Consider the following 22,090-nt stretch of genomic DNA (forward strand, 5'->3'; position numbering starts at 1 on the left):
TAACACTATTACTGGGCCTCCCTGCAAAAACTCAGAATGGCTGGGCAAGGCTTGACCAGAGGAAGAGTGAGTTTCTCCCCCCCCCCCCCCCCAAGCAGTAGATGGTACAACAGTAAAAAAGCAATTGCCACTGGAATCCTGGGATGGGGTGCAGCCCTCAGTCTCTCTCGGCTATATCAGGGCTAGATCCCACCTGCAATTTGTCTGTGGTTCCACATACCACTCTGCAAAATGAGCCCTTCCCCAACTAAAGGAGGGAGAGGAGTTCATTTTGGATATACAAAAGTTAAACCAGAAGCAAGATACAAGAGGTTTCTAACAGATCTTACGTTTGAAAGTCAGCAAAAAAAAACCAAGAGACTGCCAATTTGAGGGGATCTTTATGGAGGTCTCCCGGCAAATTATCCAGAGTTGGGATCAACAGTACAAACCTAATCCCTCTTTTTAAGGCTTTTTTCTAGTTACAGAACTACCAAGTTGCACCAGTTCCATAATAGATTTAACTCTATATAACAAGCCTATGAACAGTCTCAGAGGGGAGAGCTGTACCAGACCCATACATCTAGAAAACTCTGTACTTTATAAGACTTTCTCAGAATTTCAGAAGTGCGTTACAAAGGACAATTAATTAAGCTTCAATCCACTTTTGAAGCGAGTAGGTACATATTTATGGCCAGTACTTACCTAATATCTACCCTCCTGGGTAGGGTTGCCAAGCGTCTGGTTTTTGACTGGAATGCCCAGTCGAAAAGGGACCCTGGTGGTTCTGGTCAGCCCCACTGACCAGGCCGTTAAAAGTCCAGTCTGCGGCGCATTGGGACTAAGGCAGGCTCTCTCCTGCCCTGGCACTGCATGGCTCCCAGAAGCGGCCTGCATGTCCTTCCAGCTCCTAGGCGCAGGGGCAGCCAGGGAGGCTCCGTGCGTTGCCCCCGCCCAGAGCACTGGCTCCACAGCTCCAATGGGCCGGAAACCACAGCCAATGAGAGCTGTGAGGGCAGCGCCTGCAGGTATGGGCAGTGTGCAGAGCCTCCTGGCCCCTCCGCCTAGGAGCTGGACATGCCGGCCACTTCCAGGAGCTGGCTGAGGCAAGCGCCACCCAGAGCCCACACCCCTCACCCCTTCCCATACCCCAGCCCTCTGCCCCCTCCCACACTCAAACTCCCTCCTGGAGCCCGCACCTGCTCCTGCACTCCAACCCCCAGCCTGGAGCCCCCTCCTGCACCCCAAATCCCTCATCCCCAGCCCCACCCCAGAGCCCGCACCCCCACCTGGATCCCTCACCCCCTCCCGCACCTCAATTCCCTGCCCCAGCCCAGTGAAAATGAGTGAATGAGCGATGGAGGGAGGGGGGATGGAGTGAATGGTGGCGGGGCCTTGGAGAAGGGGCAGGGCAGGGCAGGGCAGGGGTGTTTCGTTTTCTGCAATCAGAAAGTTGGCAACTCTACTACTGGGGTTGGGAGTGGATTGAAGCTTAATTAAATTGTCCTTTGTAACGCACTTCTGAAATTCTGAGAAAGTCTTATAAAGTACAGAGTTTTCTAGATGTATGGGTCTGGTACAGCTGATATTGTGAGGCACTCAGATATTATGATAATATCTGAAAAAGCCTATAAATAAAAATGGTCCTCATTTTACCAATGAAGAAACCAAGGCACAGCAAGACTGTGATTTGCCCAAGGTCACACAGGAAATTCATGGCAGAGCCAGGAATAAAATCAAGGTCTCCTAGCTCTTAGTTCTTTGCTTTAAACTCAAGACCATCCTTCCGCATCCACTTAAGAATGTTTATACAGAGGACATCCTTGGCTATGTACTGTACACAAAGTTCTAGGTGAAGGACTTTGTTGTGCACCACAAGAGATGTTTCCTTGCATGCACTGTGTAAATTACATTCCCATCTCAGATTCCCATAATCGGATTGTAAACAAACTTTACTATTTCAATCTTGTCTGTTACTGCCATACACAGACGCAGGGTGGGGGTTTAGATAGCTAGTGGCTGCCAGAATTCATTGCCAACAGGAGATTTCAGAATAAAAACTTTTAAAATGGCACAAGTAAAATAGCCTACAAAGGAAGAAGCTGAAGAATATAATTGCTGATAATTTCCACAATTGTCTCAGTTTATTAACATAATCAGACCATGAGAGCCAGCAGCCCATCTAAGCAGAACAGCAAACTTCAACCCAAACCACGGGGAACCAGCAAAGACAACAGCAGATTACAGTGAGAGCAGGGATTTAGCTTCACAGCTCCCACTGATAATGGTGAGGAAAGGCAAGGAAGAGAAGAGAGCAGGAAGGAGAATTTGATATCAGAAAAAAAACCTCATGGGTTAAATCAATTCAATAGCCCTAGATGAAAGATATTAAAGGGATGCTGTCCAAGAGTTTATACTCAAACTAGAGATTTAAAAATAAATAAGATGGGGGTTTGTAAGACCCCGTATAACTGGAAATGTTTGTGAGCTTTTTTAGCTCAAAAAAGAGAAAAGGAGTACTTGTGGCACCTCAGAGACTAACAAATTTATTTGAGCATAAGCTCACTTCATCAGAGGCATACAGTGGAAAATACAGTGGGGAGATTTTATATACACAGAGAACATGAAACCATGGGTGTTACCATACAGACTGTAACAAGAGTGATCAGGAAAGGTGAGCTATTACCAGCAGGAGAGTGGGGGGACGGCGACAGGGGGGACAGGACTTGGGACCTTTTGTAGTGATAATCAAGGGGGGCCATTTCCAGCAGTTGACAAGAACGTGTGAGGAACAGTAGGGAGAGAAATAGTTTTTACTTTGTGTAATGACCCATCCACTCCCAGTCTCTATTCAAGCCTAAGTTAATTGTATCCAGTTTGTAAATTAATTCCAATTCAGCAGTCTCTCGTTGGAGTCTGTTTTTGAAGTTTTTTTGTAGAAGAATTGCCACTTTTAGGTCTGTAATTGAGAGACCAGAGAGACTGAAGTGTTCTCTGACTGGCTTTTGAAGGTTATAATTCCTGACGTCTGATTTGTGTCCATTTATTCTTTTGCGTAGAGACTGTCTGGTTTGGCCATATATCACATTGGTAGATGCGCAGGTGAACGTTTTGATTTAATCTATTCCCTGCAGCAATGGACTAGGATGGTCAGTGATTGGGGCACTACTCCAGGACTCTGGAGTTGCCTGTTAAATTCCCTGCTCCACCACAGACTTCCTACAAATCACTTAGTCTCTCTGTGCCTCAATTCCCCCACCCGTAACATAAGGATAATAGCACTTATTCACCTCACATTAAGGATTGTGAGGTGATCCAATACTGTGGTAAGAGGGCCACATCAGTACCTAAGACAGATGGAAACTCAAACACCTTGTGCTAGAGAAGAAGAATAAGGAACTGAAACTGATGGAGCTACTTTCATGGCTCAAGCCAAGTAAGATGCAAACAGGCACCAAAAATGGGGAAGCAAATTCCACTTGCAATCATCAATATAAAAGGCTGTATGGAAAAAAGTTAAAAGGACATTGTCAAAATTTACCTTCAGCCCAGGCTGTTTCATGAACTAGTTTTGTCTCATGGATACTCTTTGGACTTGGCAGACCCACTCCCGTCTTGAGGCCAACTGTATTCCAGAAACCCGCCTCGCTACCTTGTGAGAAGACTTGGTGCCAGAGGAAGTGCCTGTACAATAAATTTGTTTTACAGTCTGGGTCATACTCCATATTCCACATGGTGTACCGGTGACATCAGGGCCTCTGAAGCGATAACGCGATCAACGCTGTGGGACTGTGATGTCAAAGGTGGTTGGCTGTTACCTGGTTTCAAACAAAAGTCTGGCCATTTCCAGAGGCAAAAGCCAGTGCCTGGGTCAGGCCAACTCCCACCCACAGTTCTTTAAATTCCTTCTTTCCTCCTCACTTTAAATGGCAGAGCCATGATTCAAACGGCATACATCCCTACTGCTCCACACCAGTCAAGAGTGGAGTCTTTGAAAGCAGTGAAATAGGCTTCCTCGTAACCAAACTGAAAATTCTATGGTGGGGCGTTTTCCCTTTCCCAAAGCCAGACTGAATACCTTTTTCGCTCCCTGATCCTGTATCACAGGCCAATGCACACTATAACAGACCAACTCAACCACTTGGCACATCCAGCCTGTGAACAGAGGGAGGGAGGGAGGGAGGGAGAGAGCGAGCGCATGCTGGCAGCTGGATACACCAGTATTTCAAGGTCAGATCTTTTATGTTCTGTAGCTCTCCCTCCACACCCATCCACTTTCTTCCTCCCTCAGCCGGCATTGTCCTCTGCTTTTTGAGCTTCCCAAATGCCACTCCTCAGCCCCTCTCCTACACAAGACAAGAGTTAGCCTGTCTGTAGTACAACATGCTTGATACAGGACGGTATGAGAATCACAGATACCGTGATGGGAGCCATGTAAGCTCCCAGATAAATATGTGGGGGAAGTGATAGAAGAGCAGGAAAAGCCTTTGGGTTAGTCACCTCACTGGTCCTAAAAAGACAAAGGCAAGGAGGGTTTGTCTGCTTGGAAACTCTGAGCCCTAGGCAGAAGGGTGAATCAGCAGAGACAGGAGATTAGCTCACCACAGGCCCACTGGGGGGAAGGGGGGGAGTTATTATTTGGAGTAGGAAAAGCATATATTATACTGGGGGGGGTGTTACTCCCACTGGGGGAGGAGAGGGGATTGTTTTTACCATGCAAAAACTAGGCATTATACCACCTTATGCCCTGAAAATCAACCTCTAGCTGCCACTTGGCTTCATCTTACACTGTCTCCTGTGACTTTGACTCCTTGTGGCCTTGTGCAAGTAAGCATGTCATTTCTGACAGAGGAGTGCCCGAAACTGGCACATGGCATTTGTGAAGACGTGGAGTGTTGGGACAGGATGGGATTGTCCCCACACCAATAAGAGTCAAAATTAGTGACAAGAACTGCCTTGCCCATTGGTGCAACATATAGCTCCGTGTTTTCTATTGCCCTTCAAGCAAAGCAGGGAGCCCAGCACTAAATAGGTATCCCCTTCCTTTTGGTGTGGGAAGGGAAAAATGAACAATGGCCCACTGAGACCCCCATCCACAGGCAAGTGGATGTATGTAGTGGGTAAGGGTAGGGGAACTTTAATGCCTTCTTTGAAGTGAGAGAACCCTCTTCTCCAGCAGACAGGAGGGGGGTTGGGCATGAATCACTCCAGAATTTGCCAGACACAAGCTGGTGCCAAGAGGTGTGGATCCTTGCGGCGGGTTCCTGAGGTGGCACCCCAGTCCAAAGCTCAGGCATCTTCCCAAAGCATGCCTGGAGGAGAGGTGTTCTGGGCTTCGCAACAGAAGCTGACCAGCGGCCTCCCTCTCTTAGCAGCAGCCTTGGATAGTAATTGTCAGGTAGAAGTTTTTCCAAATCCTGAATATATCGATGGTATTAACCTTCAAGTATTACTACTGTAATTAACAGAATGATTACAGTAACTAGGGAGTGACTGGATTGGATTACAGCCAGCTAACAGCCTTAAACAAACCACGACAGAAGGAATAGGAGAAAAAATTGCTAAGGTTCTAAAATGGAAACCTCTTATCAGATTTCAGAGCCCCTCTTAGGAAGCTGTCAGTAGCTGGCAGGCTCAGAGCATTTGCAGAGACTGGCACAGCAAGAAGTGCAATGCAATGTGTCACAAAATGATACATTGTTGCATGAAAATTACAGTCTTGGTGGAGGAATGGTTGCATGAACAGGAGGGCTCCTATTCATAAGCTAGCCTCCCAAATTACAAAGCCTGTACGCCATTTGAACTATAAGCTCTGCTGTAGACAGGCATGCACATGTCAAGTTATCTACATGCCATCATGTTCATAACAGTTTGTTACAGGCATGTAACAGCATGTAATGATTTGTAAACAAACATTTTGGAAACTCTTAACACAAGCCTGCTAGTTCTGACCGATTAGCCAGGCATGAACACTGACAGCATCCTGAGTCAAAGGCCATGTCATCTGAAACAGTGGAAAAGCAGTATTTTCCCTGAGTAGCAACCTTTAGTGATAATGCAAGGGCCTCAAGCATCAGTCATTAACCCAGAAGTTTCCAACCTGGTGTGGCTTAGTCTCAGTGGGTACCTCCTGCAGCCTCTGGCCCTGTTGATTCCATCTCTCCTTTTTCCCCTAAGGAGTGTTCCTTGGAGGCAGAATGCCAAGAGAAAGTTGGGCCAATGGGCTTCTGCCTGAACTCAAAGCCCTCTGTGTACAAGAAGCAATGCTACCAGGCAGTTTCATGGAGCCACTCCATGCTGTACCTGTGGCCAAGCATTTTCTGTGGGGTGAAACAGATCATGGTCACATATGAACAAGAGGCTACTCGGCAGCTCTCCAACATCACTTTCTACAAGCCATTACCCTCTGATCCCACTGAGGGTTACCAAAAGAAACTACAGAATTTGCTCAAGAAACTCCCTGAAAAAGCACAAGATCAAATCTGCACAGACACACCCCTGGAAGACCTGGGATATTCTATCTACTACCCAAGATTCATAAACCTGGAAATCCTGGGCGCCCCATCATCTCAGGCATTGGCACCCTGACAGTCTGACTATGTAGACTCCCTCCTCAGGCCCTATGCTACCAGCACTCCCAGCAATCTTTGAGACACCACTGACTTCCTAAGGAAACTACAATCCATCGGTGATCTTCCTAATAACACCATCCTGGCCACTATGGATGTAGAAGCCCTCTACACCAACATTCCACACAAAGATGGACTACAAGCCGTCAGGAACACTATCCCCGATAATGTCACGGCAAACCTGGTGGCTGAACTTTGTGACTTTGTCCTCACCCATAACTATTTCACATTTGGAGACAATGTATACCTTCAGATCAGCGGCACTGCTATGGGTACCCGCATGGCCCCACAGTATGCCAACATTTTTATGGCTGAATTAGAACAACGCTTCCTCAGCTCTCGTCCCCTAATACTCCCACTCTACTTTCACTTTATCGATGACATCTTCATCATCTGGACCCATGGAAAAGAAGCCCTTGAGGAATTCCACCATGATTTCAACAATTTCCATCCCACCATCAACCTCAGCCTGGACCAGTCCACACAAGAGATCCACTTCCTGGACACTACAGTGCTAATAAGCGATGGTCACATAACCACCACCCTATACAGGAAACCTACTGACCGCTATTCCTACCTACATGCCTCCAGCTTTCACCCAGACCACACCACACGGTCCATTGTCTACAGCCAAGCTCTACGATACAACCGCATTTGCTCCAACCCCTCAGACAGAGACAAACACCTACAAGATCTCTATCAAGCATTCTTACAGCTACAATACCCACCTGCTGAAGTGAAGAAACAGATTGACAGAGCCAGAAGAGTACCCAGAAGTCACCTACTACAGGACAGGCCTAACAAAGAAAATAACAGAACGCCACTAGCTGTCACCTTCAGCCTGCAACTAAAACCTCTCCAATGCATTATCAAGGATCTACAATCTATCCTGAAGGACAACCCATCACTCTCAGAAACCTTGGGAGACAGGCCAGTCCTTGCCTACAGACAGCCCCGCAACCTGAAGCAAATACTCACCAGCAACCACATACCACACAACAGAACCGCTATCCTTGCAACAAAGCCCGTTGCCAATTGTGCCCACATATCTATTCAGGGGACACCATCACAGGGCCTAATAACATCAGCCACACTATCAGAGGCTCGTTCACCTGCACATCCACCAATGTGATATATGCCATCATGTGCCAGCAATGCCCCTCTGCCATGTACATTGGTCAAACTGGACAGTCTCTACGTAAAAGAATAAATGGACACAAATCAGATGTCAAGAATTATAACATTCATAAACCAGTCGGAGAACACTTCAATCTCTCTGGTCACGCGATTACAGACATGAAAGTTGCGATATTACAACAAAAAAACTTCAAAACTAGACTCCAGCGAGAGACTGTTGAATTGGAATTCATTTGCAAATTGGATACAATTAACTTAGGCTTGAATAGAGACTGGGAGTGGCTAAGTCATTATGCAAGGTAACCTATTTCCCCTTGTTTTCCTAACCCACCTCCCCCCTAAGACATTCTTGTTAAGCCCTGGATTTGTGCTGGAAATGGCGCACCTTGATTATCATACACATTGTAAGGAGAGTGATCACTTTACATAAGCTATTACCAGCAGGAGAGTGGGGTGGGGGGAGAGAAAACCTTTTGTAGCGATAAACACCCATTTTTTCATGATTTGTGTGTATAAAAACAAACATCTTCTGTATTTTCCACAGTATGCATCCAATGAAGTGAGCTGTAGCTCACGAAAGCTTATTGTAAGGAGAGTGATCAATTTAGATAAGCTATTACCAGCAGGAGAGTGGGGGGGGGGGGGGAGAGAAAACCTTTTGAAGTGATGAACACCCATTTTTTCCATGGTCTGTGTGTATAAAAATATCCTCACTGCATTTTCCACTTTTATGCATCTGATGAAGTGAGCTGTAGCTCACGAAAGCTTATGCTCAAATAAATTGGTTAGTCTCTAAGGTGCCACAAGTACTCCTTTTCTTTTTGCGAATACAGACTAACACGGCTGCTACTCTGAAACCTGTCATGGTCACACAGCTTTTCCTGCTCCAGCAACATACCACTTCTGTCCTGTACCACTCAGGATGAGAAAGAAAATGGAGCTTTCCTATCCAATAGAAGGGGAAAGGAACATCCAATGTGCCAGAGCCACAGTGAAGGGGAAAAAATTCCAATTCCCAGAGGGCTCCCCAATGCTGCCCAATATGCTTGGGAGGTACTCCACGTAAACGTCTCCAGAGCCACCTCATTATTCATCATTTTCAAACCCCCTCTCAAAAACCTTCTCCTTTGCCATGATGCCTACCCCAAAAAAAAAAAAAACCACACACACACCTTGATAACAGTTGGGTTGCTGGTGTGCAGAGACCACTGCCTATCATGCTGACTAGTACTGTCTCACTGTTTACTTGGACCGCCCTGTCTGTGTTCATCTCGTCTTATACTTAGTCCCCGCACCAGAGGGCTTACAATCTATCTTTTTGTTCTGTGTTTGTACAGCGCCTAGCACAATGGAGTAGTGATCTACGACCCAGGCCCACAGGTGCTATAACACAAATAAAGAACATTGCTCCTCTGTGGGAGTTATTTACTCCTACGCTCCCTCCATCCCCAATTGTCTCATATATGCTGTCAGCCTACCTCACCACTAAGATTTAAAGCATGTGAGCCCCCATACCACACAATGATGCCCTTTCTGTGTGGCCTACCTCTCCAAGTCACTTCCACTACCAGTTCTCAGCTCAAACGTGGGCAGAGAAAAGTTTGATCAAGTCAGGAATGCAGGCTGGTGATGAGGATTTCTGACCAGGAAAGCCAAGGAGTTGGGACTACAGCCCAGAGTGAGTTCAGAGTTGGCTCCCCACAGCTGGAGCCAGTTTTAGTCCTGCCTTGAGCTCCCCAGTGCTTAACAAAGCCCTTGGGAAACAGCTAGTGTCCATGAGTTAGCCACCTCGAAATAGACTGGTTCTTATTAATGAAGCATTTATAAAGAGGACCCTCTTCCTTCCCTTTCCCACCCCAACCTCCAGGCAATTCAACTGTCTGAACTTGTTTGCTGGTGAATGGTGCCAGACAAACAGTGCTAGAGAGATTGATGTTCTTGCTGTATCCACAGTGCACGTACAGCACAGACAGCAGCCACTCACAAAAACACCATCATGATTTGGAGTAGAAGTGAAGCCAGTAGCTTGAAACATGTGCACACACACACGCCTAGCTATTGTTCTCTTCTCCACAGAATATCAAAATCTCCCAAGCCAGGTAGGACATAGATAGATAGATCTCCCTGGCACAAAAGGTACAGTTGGGGACACCTACTAGGGTATTAAGACAACGAAAAAATAGACAGATGTTATTGGCTACAATGAACGTTACCCCAAGGAAATTAACATACTTATACCAAGCTTGGATAAATACTTAAGAGAATAGTTCTCACTACAGCATCAATCAATTAATTAAAAGGGGACAGGGGCTTTTTAGGGGTGGCAGTGGGACTCAATTTTGTTTAATATCTTTCTTAGGCGATAACAAATTAAGTAGCAGAAGTTACTTACCAACTGCCTTGTGCATTTGCTGGGAAGTGCATTCACACCAATAAAGGTGCCACAGGTAACAGCACTGAGAATTGCAGGAAACCCTGTGAGACATACACTCACTTTCTATAGTGAAGAAGAGAGTGAACAGTTCGGACATGGACCATACCTGGATCTCTCTGCATGTCCCAGAAATCTTGAGAGCTTAATTCCCAGGTCTGTATTCAAGAGTTTAACACAACCTACATTACAGCAGTAATTAAGATAAACACACTTTACACCTACTGAAGAGTAGCAAGAACCCTTGGTGCCTGATCCAAAGCTCACTGAAGTCATTGGGTGTCTTTCTGTGGCTTTCAACAGGTCTTGGATCAATCCCCTCTGAGAGCTAAGCCTGATACTAAAAGAACCTGATAGCAATGTGTGTGTGTTCTCCGCCGACCTCACACAATAGTGAACCTGTTTATAAGGCAAGTAGAATGAAAGCTCCTGAGCTGTTTTACTACACAGGTACCCTGCTTTGCCTGGATACAGATTATTGCAAAAGGGTTGCTCCACTAACTGGAATTAAGTAAATGCAAAGTAAAGTAAACCCTATACTATAATGAAGGATGGGCCTTCTGATCATCCCCAGCAATCAGTTCTGCCTATCTACTCTGATGATTTAGTACAGTTAGTTATTAAAGCAGAGATTACGTTTCCTAGCCAGTTTCAGGCTCTGCTGACTTGAGCTGCTTTTGAACCCATAATCACTAAAGTTAGGCAAGTCAATAAGGAGCTCGCAACACAGCACCTATAGGGTAAGATCAAGGCATGGGCTACCTCCACTCCATTTTATATTATAAAACTTTTTATTTCAGGGTGGTACGTGACCAGCATCATAGTAATCTGGAGTCACTACAAAATTAAGCAGATTTAGAATTATTGCCGATTCTGCTCCGAGTCAGCCCCCCTTCCACTGACCAATGAAGCCTTCCAAACTAGTTTGAATGATTTCCTTAAAGAAATCTCTTCTCCACCTCCCACATCTTTTCATTAATCACATTGGTTTGTTTTTGTAGGGTTGCTCATAAAAACTAGCCTGCTGGCCTTTAGAGCCCAGTCACTTACATGAACCTCCCAGATCTGAGAAGAGACACAAGTTAACTAGAGTCTCACACCTCAATAGTGTGCACTTAAAACTATACTAATGACCAGAACATAGTTTTGTCACCTGCCAGCATCTCCCACTCAGAACAGTGCCCCGTGGCTCCAATACAATGGAACAGCAGGTTTTGGTGTCGGTTCCCACTCTGCAGACTGGAATGCATTTCCAGGAGGCATTCTCTCTGTGTAGATTGATTCATAGTTGTAAGACTCAGCTGGGTAAATGGCCATATGCCACGCTACGTTTATCCATACACCTCAGACTCACACCAATGGGAGTTGTACTCATGCATTGAGGAAGCCCTTTGAATGAGATTTCTGGGCCTGGTTTTCCAGAGATGCTGAACAACTGCAGCTCCCATTGACTTCAGCGGGAGTTGTGGATGATCAGTATCTGTAAAAGTCAGGCCCTAGGGGGACAGAAGACACCAACATACCATCAGAGAAGGCATCTCAGCCAGAATTCTTCTTGCCCCACCCCAGCTATGCAGCAAACTGTAGTCACTGGTTGGCTACTGCCTCCCACCCAGAAGGCAGTTGCATTTCAATGTTTTTCATCACACTTGGCAATATTTTCAGGTAAGGGGGTGCAACACAATCGTAGGACCTGGATTTGCAATCATAAAACCTTCTTGAATTCAGGTCTCAGTACTTCCAGGCATGCGTGAGAGATTGGGACAGAGAGAGAAAGAACAGGAGATGGCAAGCAGGAGAAGAAGAAGAAATGAGGAAAGACATAAGGCAGACAGATTTGAGTCCATACACCACTGAGGTGTGAGGCAGTGGTAACACTGGTACAGCCCTGGAAGAGCTTGCTTACAGTAGTCATAGCCCATCCAGTCACATGTCCATTACCAGTATGGCAGGAAAGATAAAAAGAATGGGAAATTAACATGGAAAGAAAAAGGAAAAGGGAAAAAAAAAGAAGTGCTGTTTTATTGCCTAATAGGGAGCGAAGAGGCTTGTCTGGCTCCAGGCCACACCACAAACATCCTATGGCTGGGTTCTGTTATAATGAAGGGGAAGGGAAGGAAAAAAAAAAAAAGACAGCAGTAGAGAAACAGGAAGCTAGCTAGCTCTTTGCTAATCTTATTAATGCTTGCGGTTTCACTCAGTTAATACAGTTTGTTGCTTAGAGTCCCAAGGAGTCCCTTCCATTTCTCCCCACTCTGAACCCCCCATTCAAGAGATTCCCCACAATCACCAACAGGTTCCTTTCAGGATGAGTCAGTCAATCTTGCTTCAAGAGGACAAAATGCAGTTGGAAGTATCCCTGAGAAGGTTAACTGGACTTGACATTTGAGTGATGGCTACTCTCAGATTGGAGGCCCCATGGTGAATAGTCAAGGCTCACAAATCATCCTCTCCCCATCTACAAAATTGATCAAGGCTCTGGATATCTGTCTCCAGCACTGAAATCCTGGAGGTGGGCATTCTTCATGAAAGTCACTCCCTCTCCCAAAGCTCACATTTGGCAATTTTTAAGGGGGGGGGGGGGAGAAACACTCTTGCATTTTATATATTTATTTTACACACATACACAAATTCAGGCCTTTTATTAAATGCCCTGTATTTTGGTGGGGGCAGGTGAGTACTTATTTCCCTGTCTTGAGGTGGGAGAGGCTATGGTGGATTTTTTCCTAACATACCCACATGACAAAGTTTTTAAGTAACTACAGTGGAGATCCCTCCCCCCTCCAAAATTGGTGCTTGGCCCTTATGAGATAATTTTTTTAAAAACAGCAACACAACCACTGGGCCTATGGGCCAGAGACAACTCGGCCTTTTCGTGGCTCTGATAGGCACCTTAGGAAGACTTCATAAAGTGTTTCCTAAGGTAGAGTCTCCATCCCTTTCTCCAGTCTAATTTCAGATAGAGCAAGCTGTCCCATAGCAATGCAACCAAACTCCAGAGAATGTCCTAAGTGTTAGACACAACAGTGATAAACCACAGGCACAGGACTTCACAGACAATGCTATAAAATAAAATTAGCTGCAATGTAGTGACAGCGCCCAAGCCTTCTTAAGCAAAGCTGTGTTAGCTTTTGCTGTCCCTATCACCAAACTTGTGCCACCAACCAGGAGGACTCCAGTCCAATTTCATGGGTGGATTCCAAAGATATTGCAATGAGCAGTACACAATCCTACATCCCCATTGGTGAAGATGGCTTACAACCTCTAGTATATAAAATGTATTATACGTGAGGCTGTGGAATTGTATATCGCATGCAGTGAAGCACTAGTTCAAGAGCAAAGTGCCTAGGACAAAAATAGCTGCACAACCACCCCCACCCTCCAGGATACATTACTGCATTTTTATTATGGTGATCTAATGGCCAAAAAAAAAAAAAAAAGAGTGTGCGCGCTCTAATTAAGACACAATAGATGTCATTTTAATCTGAGCCAGCTGCTCTTCCAATCCTAGGTATTTTAATAACATCGTTAGACCCATACTCCCAAACCTGTAATTTAGCTACATTTAATTTCTGAATCAGGACAAGGCCATCTCAAAACATGCCATTTTTTAAAAAAAGAAGACGACCAATTCTCACTACACAGCCTAAAAAAAAGTGTTTATACAACTTTCTGGACAGTTTCTGTTCAAATTTCCCCACTTATTGGGTTAGCAGTAAGCACAAAATACATACCAAGTTACACTCTGAAAATCAGTAATGAGGTTAGGGAGGCTGGTTAATGGTATCACCTTTGCCTTGTGTAGTTCTGTACAGTAAGATAGTGATAACCAAATCACAGACCCAAGAATTTAAACTGGTTGCCTGAAACAGTCAAGGAATTCCCCAGAACCATACATTCACACCGCTGGGCTAATAGCTTGCTTCCTTTTGGGTGTTTCCCCCCCTCCTGTAAGGGATTAGTAGGATGGATCTCAGAGTAGATGGACAGATGGTTTGACCCAGTACATTAAATCTTGTGTTTTTCCAATTGCTGTCCACACTTCTGTAACATCCCTCACAAATCTGCACACAGACCATTTTCCTGTCCATCCCCACCTCCTCCTTAGTTCTTCCACTAACAAGCTGCTGTGTGGATGAAAAAGTCACTACAAAGCCCAGATGCCTCACTCATCTCACAATATAAAGAAGTTACAATGAATAATAATGTTCTTGGTAAAAAAAAAAAAATGAACAGAGAGAGAAAGTGAGCCACCTCCCACTGCTCTACAATGAATTGCCTTACAAAGCCAGTGATTTAGCCATTGTTTGCAGCAATACTTCAGGGATGCTTTTTAGTTAAACGTCTTTAAAGAACTAATAAATGATAAGGTGGGTGATGTAATATATTTTATTGAACCAACTTCTGTGGTTCAATCCATTGGACTGAATGGAACGGAGAGTCAGGCAGACAGCACCCATTCCAGAGCTTTCTGGCCATACAAACCATCATTTATGTTCATAACTATCTTTACATATGGCATATTATACACTGCTTGCTAGACTCAGAGGATTATCATGGGATGGTGCCATTTCTAACAGATAATTTCAGTGATTTATAGATACCGTATTTAGTCAATATTTACCTATAAACAGGAAGTGTTCAGCACAGTTTAGCTACTGCTGTCACTGTTCCACCAATTCCAAAAATCGGAATGGTTTAAGATTTCTCAGCAAGAAGTGCATTCTATTGCAGTTTCCTAGTAGGCAGTCCTGTGTGGTAATGGGACTGGAGAAAACAGGCAATGCTATTTTTTTTTTTTTAATAAAAATGAAGTGTTTGAATCATTTACATTGAATCAATATTTTTAAATAATGTTAATGTAACCCCTTAACAGTAGACAAAAATACAACTTCTGTTGGTTTTTAATTTCTGTTCACTAGTTACAAATGGATTCTTCACCCTACTCTGCTTCATATTGTCAAGATGGCAGCTGTCTGGTCAGACAGGGAGCACTGTATCGCCATTAGCATACCGGGCTGGGAATCAGAAGATTTTTCTTCTCTAGGTTGTGCAACCTTGGACAAGTCGCTTACAGACAATGACCAGTGTCTGAAATTAGAGGGAACCATTTGAAAAAACATGAGCCTGATTTTCAGAGATGCCAAGTGCTCAGCATCTCTAAGACTCAGATCTATGGTATTTCGGATGGAGGCACCGCAAGAGTCACTGGCCCCACAAACCTTTTAGCTTTAACTGCCACTGCATCCTCAGGGGCTGGTGTTCTCACTGGGGATTGCTTGTCTTCAGCTGCGGACTTTCTTCCATCACCAGTCAGATGAAGCCCAAGCTTGCTGATCTGCAGGGAGCTCATCTATTCACTCAGGGCCTGATCTAGCCCTCACTGAAGTCAGCGGGCGTCTCTTCATTGACCTATGGAGCTGGATCAAGGCCTCAGGATTTTTCTGATAAAGAGGCAGAAATTCTTGTGGGCTGTGAAGTTCTATTTCACAGCGGCTTTTACAATTGTAACAACAAATTGGCCAGTATTTCAAAACTAGTAAATGCCCACAGAAAGGCAATAATTGGCACATTTTACAAGACTATATAGATTTCCCAACAGCCTGCAGTGATGAGAGCATTTTGAGAGTGATCTTCTGACAGTGACTTTCAAAAAGTTTCACTGGGTAACAGAGAAGCAGTAGTATCAGTCTGTTAGGCCTTAGCAAGTGTTTTGGGAAGCCCATTTCCTGTATTTTCTTGAGAATAATGGGTAAGAGTATAATAGATGGTAATTTCTTCTAACTGAAAGATTTCACCAAGAGCTTTAATCCCCAAGAGACCCCTGCTGTTGTACAAATGGGCGCTGCAGAAGCTTATTAAAAGTCAGATTGAGCAGAATTCGTTCTGTTCATTATTTTCCACCCCTTAAGTGAATATCACTGCTGGGATGAGCTCTTGAAAGCCTCTTAAAAACCCTTCTGAAAACATGACATCCCCAAAAGCCTCTTACGGAAAAGCAATACAGCTGGAAAAGCTGGTTTTTCCAAGCAGTGGCAGTGCCCCCTGAATTCTAAACTGACAACTTCCTGCTCCTCACCTAGCAAGCTCCTGCAGGGAGTTAGTTACTCAATGGAGTCAGAAATGAGAGGATAAGATGATGTGAGGGAACGGAGGCATCTTCCAGCTATCAGGTTAAAAATGCCTATAATCATTCATAAGGACTTCTAGAGGCTTTTCCTCCACAGATCTCAAAGTGATTTATAGGAGACATTAATCCCAATTTCACTACTCACCTATGAGGAACACTACATCAATCTCTTTGTACAGAAGGAGAAATACAAGCACACGGAACGTGTGGAAACTACCTGAAAACTAACTTTGTACAAATATCTCCTTGCACACTGGGTGCAGATCTGCTCAGCATTCAGAGTCAGTTACTTAAAATCAGCAGATCTAAATTCTTACTACTTTTTAGTCCTGCGTTCGCTCTGCTGAGCCAGCGCAACAAAGAGATTCTAGTCCTTTTGTGTGTCAACAGAACTGTTTACAAAGTTTCAATTAGTTACAACTGTGCAAATCCACTGAAGACAATGGGATTGCAGAGTTACCACCCAGGGCCTAGTTTGGTCTATACAACAGTGGTTTTCAACCATGGGTATGTTGAGGGCACACAGAGGTCTTCCAGGGGGTACATCAACTCATCTAGATATTTACCTAGTTTTACAGCAGGCTACATAAAGAACACAGTGAGTACAAACTAAAATTTCATACAATGACTTGTTTATATGGCTCTGTATACTATACACTGAAAAGTAAATACAATATTTATATTCCAATTGATTTTATAATTATATGGTAAAAATGATAAAGCAAGCAATTTTTCAGTAATAGCCTCCTATGACACTTTGTACTTTTATGTCTGATTTTGTAAGCAAGTAGTTTTTAAGTGAGGTGAAACTTGAGGGTACACAAGACAAATTAGACTCATGAAAGGGGTACAGTAGTCTGGAAAGGTTGAGACCCACTGCTATAGAGCACTACTGAGAATGGCTTTCTCAAATTGTGCTGTGGAGCAGGCCACGCTTCTGGGACAGTGCGGTGCGGGCTCTGCAGCACCGAACTCTCCTCGTCCTGCCACCCCTCAGCCCTGCGGAGATGCTGCACATCTACATCAGGTGCCTCAGCTACCATGTCCAGGAAGAGGACATCCAGCACTTCTTTAGCAGCTATGGCCGCCTGTTCAAGGTCAATCTCAAGAACGGCTATGGGTTTGTGGAGTTCAAGGACTCCCACGACGATGCCGTTTACGAACTGAATGGCAAAGACCTGTGCAGGGAGCGGGTGATAGTGGAGCATGCCCAGGGCCCCCGCCAGGATGCAGCAGCTACAGCAGCTGCAGTGGGGGTGGTGGAGGCTGTGGATATAGCAGTCGGAGACAACCAGGAAGAGATAAATATGGACCACCTGTTCATACAGAATACAGACTGATTGTTGAAAACCTTTCCAGTCGTTGTAGTTGGCAGGATTTGAAAGATTTCATAAGGCAATCTGGTTTCTCAAATTGGGGGTCCTGACCCAAAAAGGGATTGCAGGGGGGGGGCAGTCACAAGGTTATTTTAGGGGGTTATGGTATTGCCACCCTTACTTCTGCACTGCTGCCTTCTGAGCCTGGTGACCAGAGAGCAGTGGCTGGTGGCTGGGCACCCAGCTCTGAAAGCGGTGCCCTGCCAGCAGCAGCGCAGAAGTAAGGATGGCATGGTATGGTATTGCCACCCTGACTTCTGTGCTGCTGCCTTCAGAGCTGGGCGGCTGGAGAGTGGCGGCTTCTGACTGAGGGAGTCAGTGCAGCAGTAAAGGTGGCAATACCATACCATGCCATCCTTACTTCTGCACTGCTGCTGGCAGCAGCTCTGCCTTCAGAGGTGGGCTCCTGGCCAGCAGCCGCCACTCTCCAGCTGCCCAGCTCTGAAGGCAGCGCCACGGCCAGCAGCAAGGCAGAAGTACGTAAGAACGGCCATACTGGGTCAGACCAAAGGTCCATCAAGCCCAGTATCCTGCCCCAAAGGGAATGAACAGGTAGGTTATCATCAAGTGATCCATGCCCTGTCACCCAACCCCAGCTTCTGGCAAACAGAGGCTAGGGACACCATTCCTGCCCATCCTGGCTAATAGCCATTGATGGATCTATCTTCCATGAATCAGTCTAGCTCCCTTTTGAACCCTTTATAGTATTGGCCTTCACAACACCCTCTGGCAAGGGGTTCCAGAGGCTGACAGTGGGTTGCGTGAAAAAAATACTTTCTTGTGTTTGTTACCTATTAATGTCATTTGGTGGCCCCTTGTTCTTGTATTATGAGAAGGAGTAAATAACACTTCCTTATTTACTTTCTCTATACCACTCATGATTTTATAAGTAAGGGTAGCAGTACCACAAACCCCTCTACAATAACCTTGTGATCCCCACCTCCCACAATTCCTTTTTGGGTCAGGACCTCTACAATTTCAACACCATAAAATTTCAGATTTAAATAGATGAAATCACTAAATTTATTATTTTAAAAATCCTATGATCATGAAATGGACCAAAATGAATTTGGTAGGGCCCTACCTATATCCACTATGTGTGACAAGAAAGTAGTTCCATTTTCTATTCAGAATTCAGGCATGGCAAGATGTGATACAAACTGCAAGCGTAAAATTAACAAGTGATTCACTCTAGTGACTTGACAGTTGTAGGAGGTGCCCTGCCATGCTTCTTTTTAAAGAAAATATATATATTTTTTTTATTGTCTGATGAAGTGACTAAAAGGGAAATGTTTCAAGGATTAGGATTCCAGTGATCTAATACAGGATGCCATTGGCTTAGACAAAAAGAAAAAGCAGCAGCTAGAACTCCTCCTAAACTCCCCCCCACCCCACCCCAGTTTAAAAAAGGGATGAATGTTACCATTTTTGGACATAAGTTCTGCACAAGCCCAACCCTAAACCACACCACTCAAATGAGAAGCGAGCTATCATCCTGCTTGTGAGCACATGGAATTGGGGACCATTCAAAAAGGGAGAATAAGGTGGTGGGAATGGAAAAGGTAATTTACTAACAACAGATTGCTAGTCAGTCAGTCAGTCAATCTGATCTCCTGAATAGCTGTAGTGCTCCTGCCTCCCCACTATACAGGGAAACAAGTCTAGCCTACAAAGGTCATCTGCAGCTGAAGGAGCCTGCACCCTGGGGAACAAGCCAATTTTACATTCACATTCTGATTTCCTCCTTAATCAGCGTCTGCTGCCTCCAAAGAGAGCGTTCCTTTGTGTGCCACTGTCCTCTGGGGGCAACGCAGACGTGTGCAGAGCTTTGCAATGGGAGTGACACTTCGTAGCAAACAGACATGTACCTGCACAGTCCTCCCTTCCCCCAGGGCACCACCAGCCGCCCAAATCAGCTCTTCAACAGCTTCCTGAGGAGCAGCTAGGCGGCCCCTAATAGCACGCACAGCATCGCTATCAAAAAAACCCCAGAAAGTGAGGAGTGTTTGTTGCCTGGTAAATTGCATTGCGAAATGTGAGGGGAGGGAGCTAGGGCTCCCGTCTGCATGGCTCCTGGCGCTGACAGGGGAAACATCTGTTGCTTTAGGGGGGGAAAGGAACTTCTGCGCTGCTACATTGGGCGATAAAACGGCCCCATTTCTTTGCTTACCCACCCCCCTCATAGGTCGCACTACTTCAGCGCCCACCCACCTCCCTCACACACAGGTAGGAAAGACAACAGCCTAATGTGTGCCCGTTACACGTTGTTTCTTTAAATCACACAAGCCCTCCATAGGCGATTAATACACAATCTCCAAACGCTGTTTCCACGGGGATCTGTGAGCCACCGAATAACACCTTGGTTTAAACTCAGTTAAAATCACTGTTCTAGACCGAATTAAAGGAGAGGCGTGGGGCGCGCTATTTGCTACATTATTCGAGCTCTGCATCTCAACAGGTCCTGTGCAGAGCTGGGTCCATTGCAACCTCTGACCATATGGGGAAAATCGGAGGGAGGAGGAGAGAGGCGGCTATGCATATACAAATCCATAATTAGGTTGATGTTGCAGCTCGTCCCACCCCCAACCCCCTTCTTCACACGAGGCTCCATTATTTAATTAAATAAAACGAGAGGGTGATGCAGGGATCCGGCTGCCAACAGGAAACCTCCCAGCTATCAATCAGACCAGCTCTCTGCCCTGGACCCTCAGCAAACGTGGAAAATACCCCAGCGTTAAACAGGGAGGGACTGAACGTGCGCAGGTAGCCACACAGAGCCCCAATACAACTAATCTCCAGCAAATCCAAGGAAACCTTTCCCCCACCCCCATCCTGCTAAATGCCTGTAACACAACACTCCTCTCTAATGGAGCTACTGCAGCCTCTACTAATATCTCTCCCCCCCCCCCACCCCCCGGCTCCAGGATCTTTACTAGGATGCGGGGGGGGAAGAAAGGGGTAAGGTGAGGGTGAAAGGGGGGGGGGGAGAATTTACCTTTCTCTGCTGTTTTTCCCAAGCTGGATCCAAAAGCATGTCCCTGTCCCAGTCCTCCTCCGGCTGCATGTAGTCATTGGTTTGCTGAGAGTCATAGTAATCCATGGCTGTGCGTGTCCCCTTCGGTCTGCTTTTGTTTTTCCTCCCCGGCTGCTGCCGCCACAGCTCGCGCTCCCCGGCGGTCTCGAGAGCGCCCTGCTGAAGGACAGCGGAGCGGAGCGGAGCGCAGACAGAGAGAGAGACGGGGGGGAGGTGGCGGCGCGCAGCAGCTCCGCTTACACCAGAGCGCAACCTAGTCTTCGCACGCACAGAAGGGAAGGGGGCGGCGGGGGAAAGAGCCCTGCCTCCTAGTTAATCTCATTGGCTAGGTGGAGTTGCCAGAAGTCCATTTTCCGAGGCTACCATCGCTCTCATTGAGGCCCCCTTGTGTCACTCAGGGCTTCCAGCGGTTGCTATAGGTTGATTTAAGCTCCCTCCTCCCCCCTTACTCATGTGACATCTGAGTTTAATCTGCGGGGGACTCAGTTTGGTGACGTCTCCCCTTACCTTGGGGGTTTATAGTAATATCAGGAGCTACTGAACAGACGGAATATAGTGAGCTACCTGTCGCGCAATGCAAAAAATGCAACAACAACAACAAAAGGAAAAGGAGGACTTGTGGCACCTTAGAGACTAACCAATTTATATGAGCATGAGCTTTCGTGAGCTACAGCTCACTTCATCGGATGCATGAAGTGAGCTGTAGCTCACGAAAGCTCATGCTCAAATAAATTGGTTAGTCTCTAAGGTGCCACAAGTCCTCCTTTTCCTTTTGCGAATACAGACTAACACGGCTGCTACTCTGAAACAACAACAAAGTATATCTGCTTATTATGTTTGATAGGGGGACAAGGTGGGTGAGATAATATCATTTATCAACTTTTGTTATATTACCTCACCCGCCTTGTCTTTCTAATAGCCTGCGACTAAGCTTCTACAATATGCAGGTCAGTGTGAAAGAAACATTGTCAGGTTGACAATATACAATATTCAAACAAACAGTCCTTACCTGGATTACTAGAAAAACACCTTATTAAAAACTGAAAAAAATGTTAAACATCTTATTGACTTGTCAGTGGGAATGCACTTTATTTAAGCCAGGATCCTGCAAATCTTTATATACATATACCTGACATGTCTGTAGTCTCCTTAAATTTAATGGGAGGAATGGAAAATTAAGCATGTGTACGAATTCACAGGATAGAAGCCGGAGTCTGTGCATATCTGTCAAGTTGGACAGTCAGTTACAATGTTTCCAGTTATTTCATTTCCTGATTCCACTAGCACTGTGCTACAATGGTTGGGTTGCAAACTTTATAGTGGAAAGTTTATTGGTTAGAATTCAAATTATATTGAAAGTTTGAAGAGGAGAGT

At 45.4% G+C, this 22,090-nt stretch overlaps 1 protein-coding gene across 3 annotated transcripts in view; it reads right to left on the minus strand.

Annotated features, from left to right (window-relative positions):
- Window positions 1-20,986, minus strand: part of ACTN1 (actinin alpha 1) — a 130,532-nt gene extending 109,546 nt beyond the window's left edge. For 2 of the 3 annotated variants that reach the window (XM_084630621.1, XM_084630622.1), the window contains exon 1: window positions 20,678-20,986. In XM_084630621.1, the coding sequence (XP_084486747.1) occupies window positions 20,678-20,782 (105 nt within the window). In that variant the 5' untranslated portion in view covers window positions 20,783-20,986. The remainder of the gene's footprint in view (window positions 1-20,677) is intronic. The other variant, XM_084630620.1, reaches the window with a different exon arrangement.
- Between the last annotated feature and the right edge of the window lie 1,104 nt (window positions 20,987-22,090).

This window comes from Lepidochelys olivacea (genome assembly GCF_965140295.1).
Source record: "Lepidochelys olivacea isolate rLepOli2 genome assembly, chromosome: 6".
Lineage (NCBI taxonomy): Eukaryota > Metazoa > Chordata > Testudines > Cheloniidae > Lepidochelys > Lepidochelys olivacea.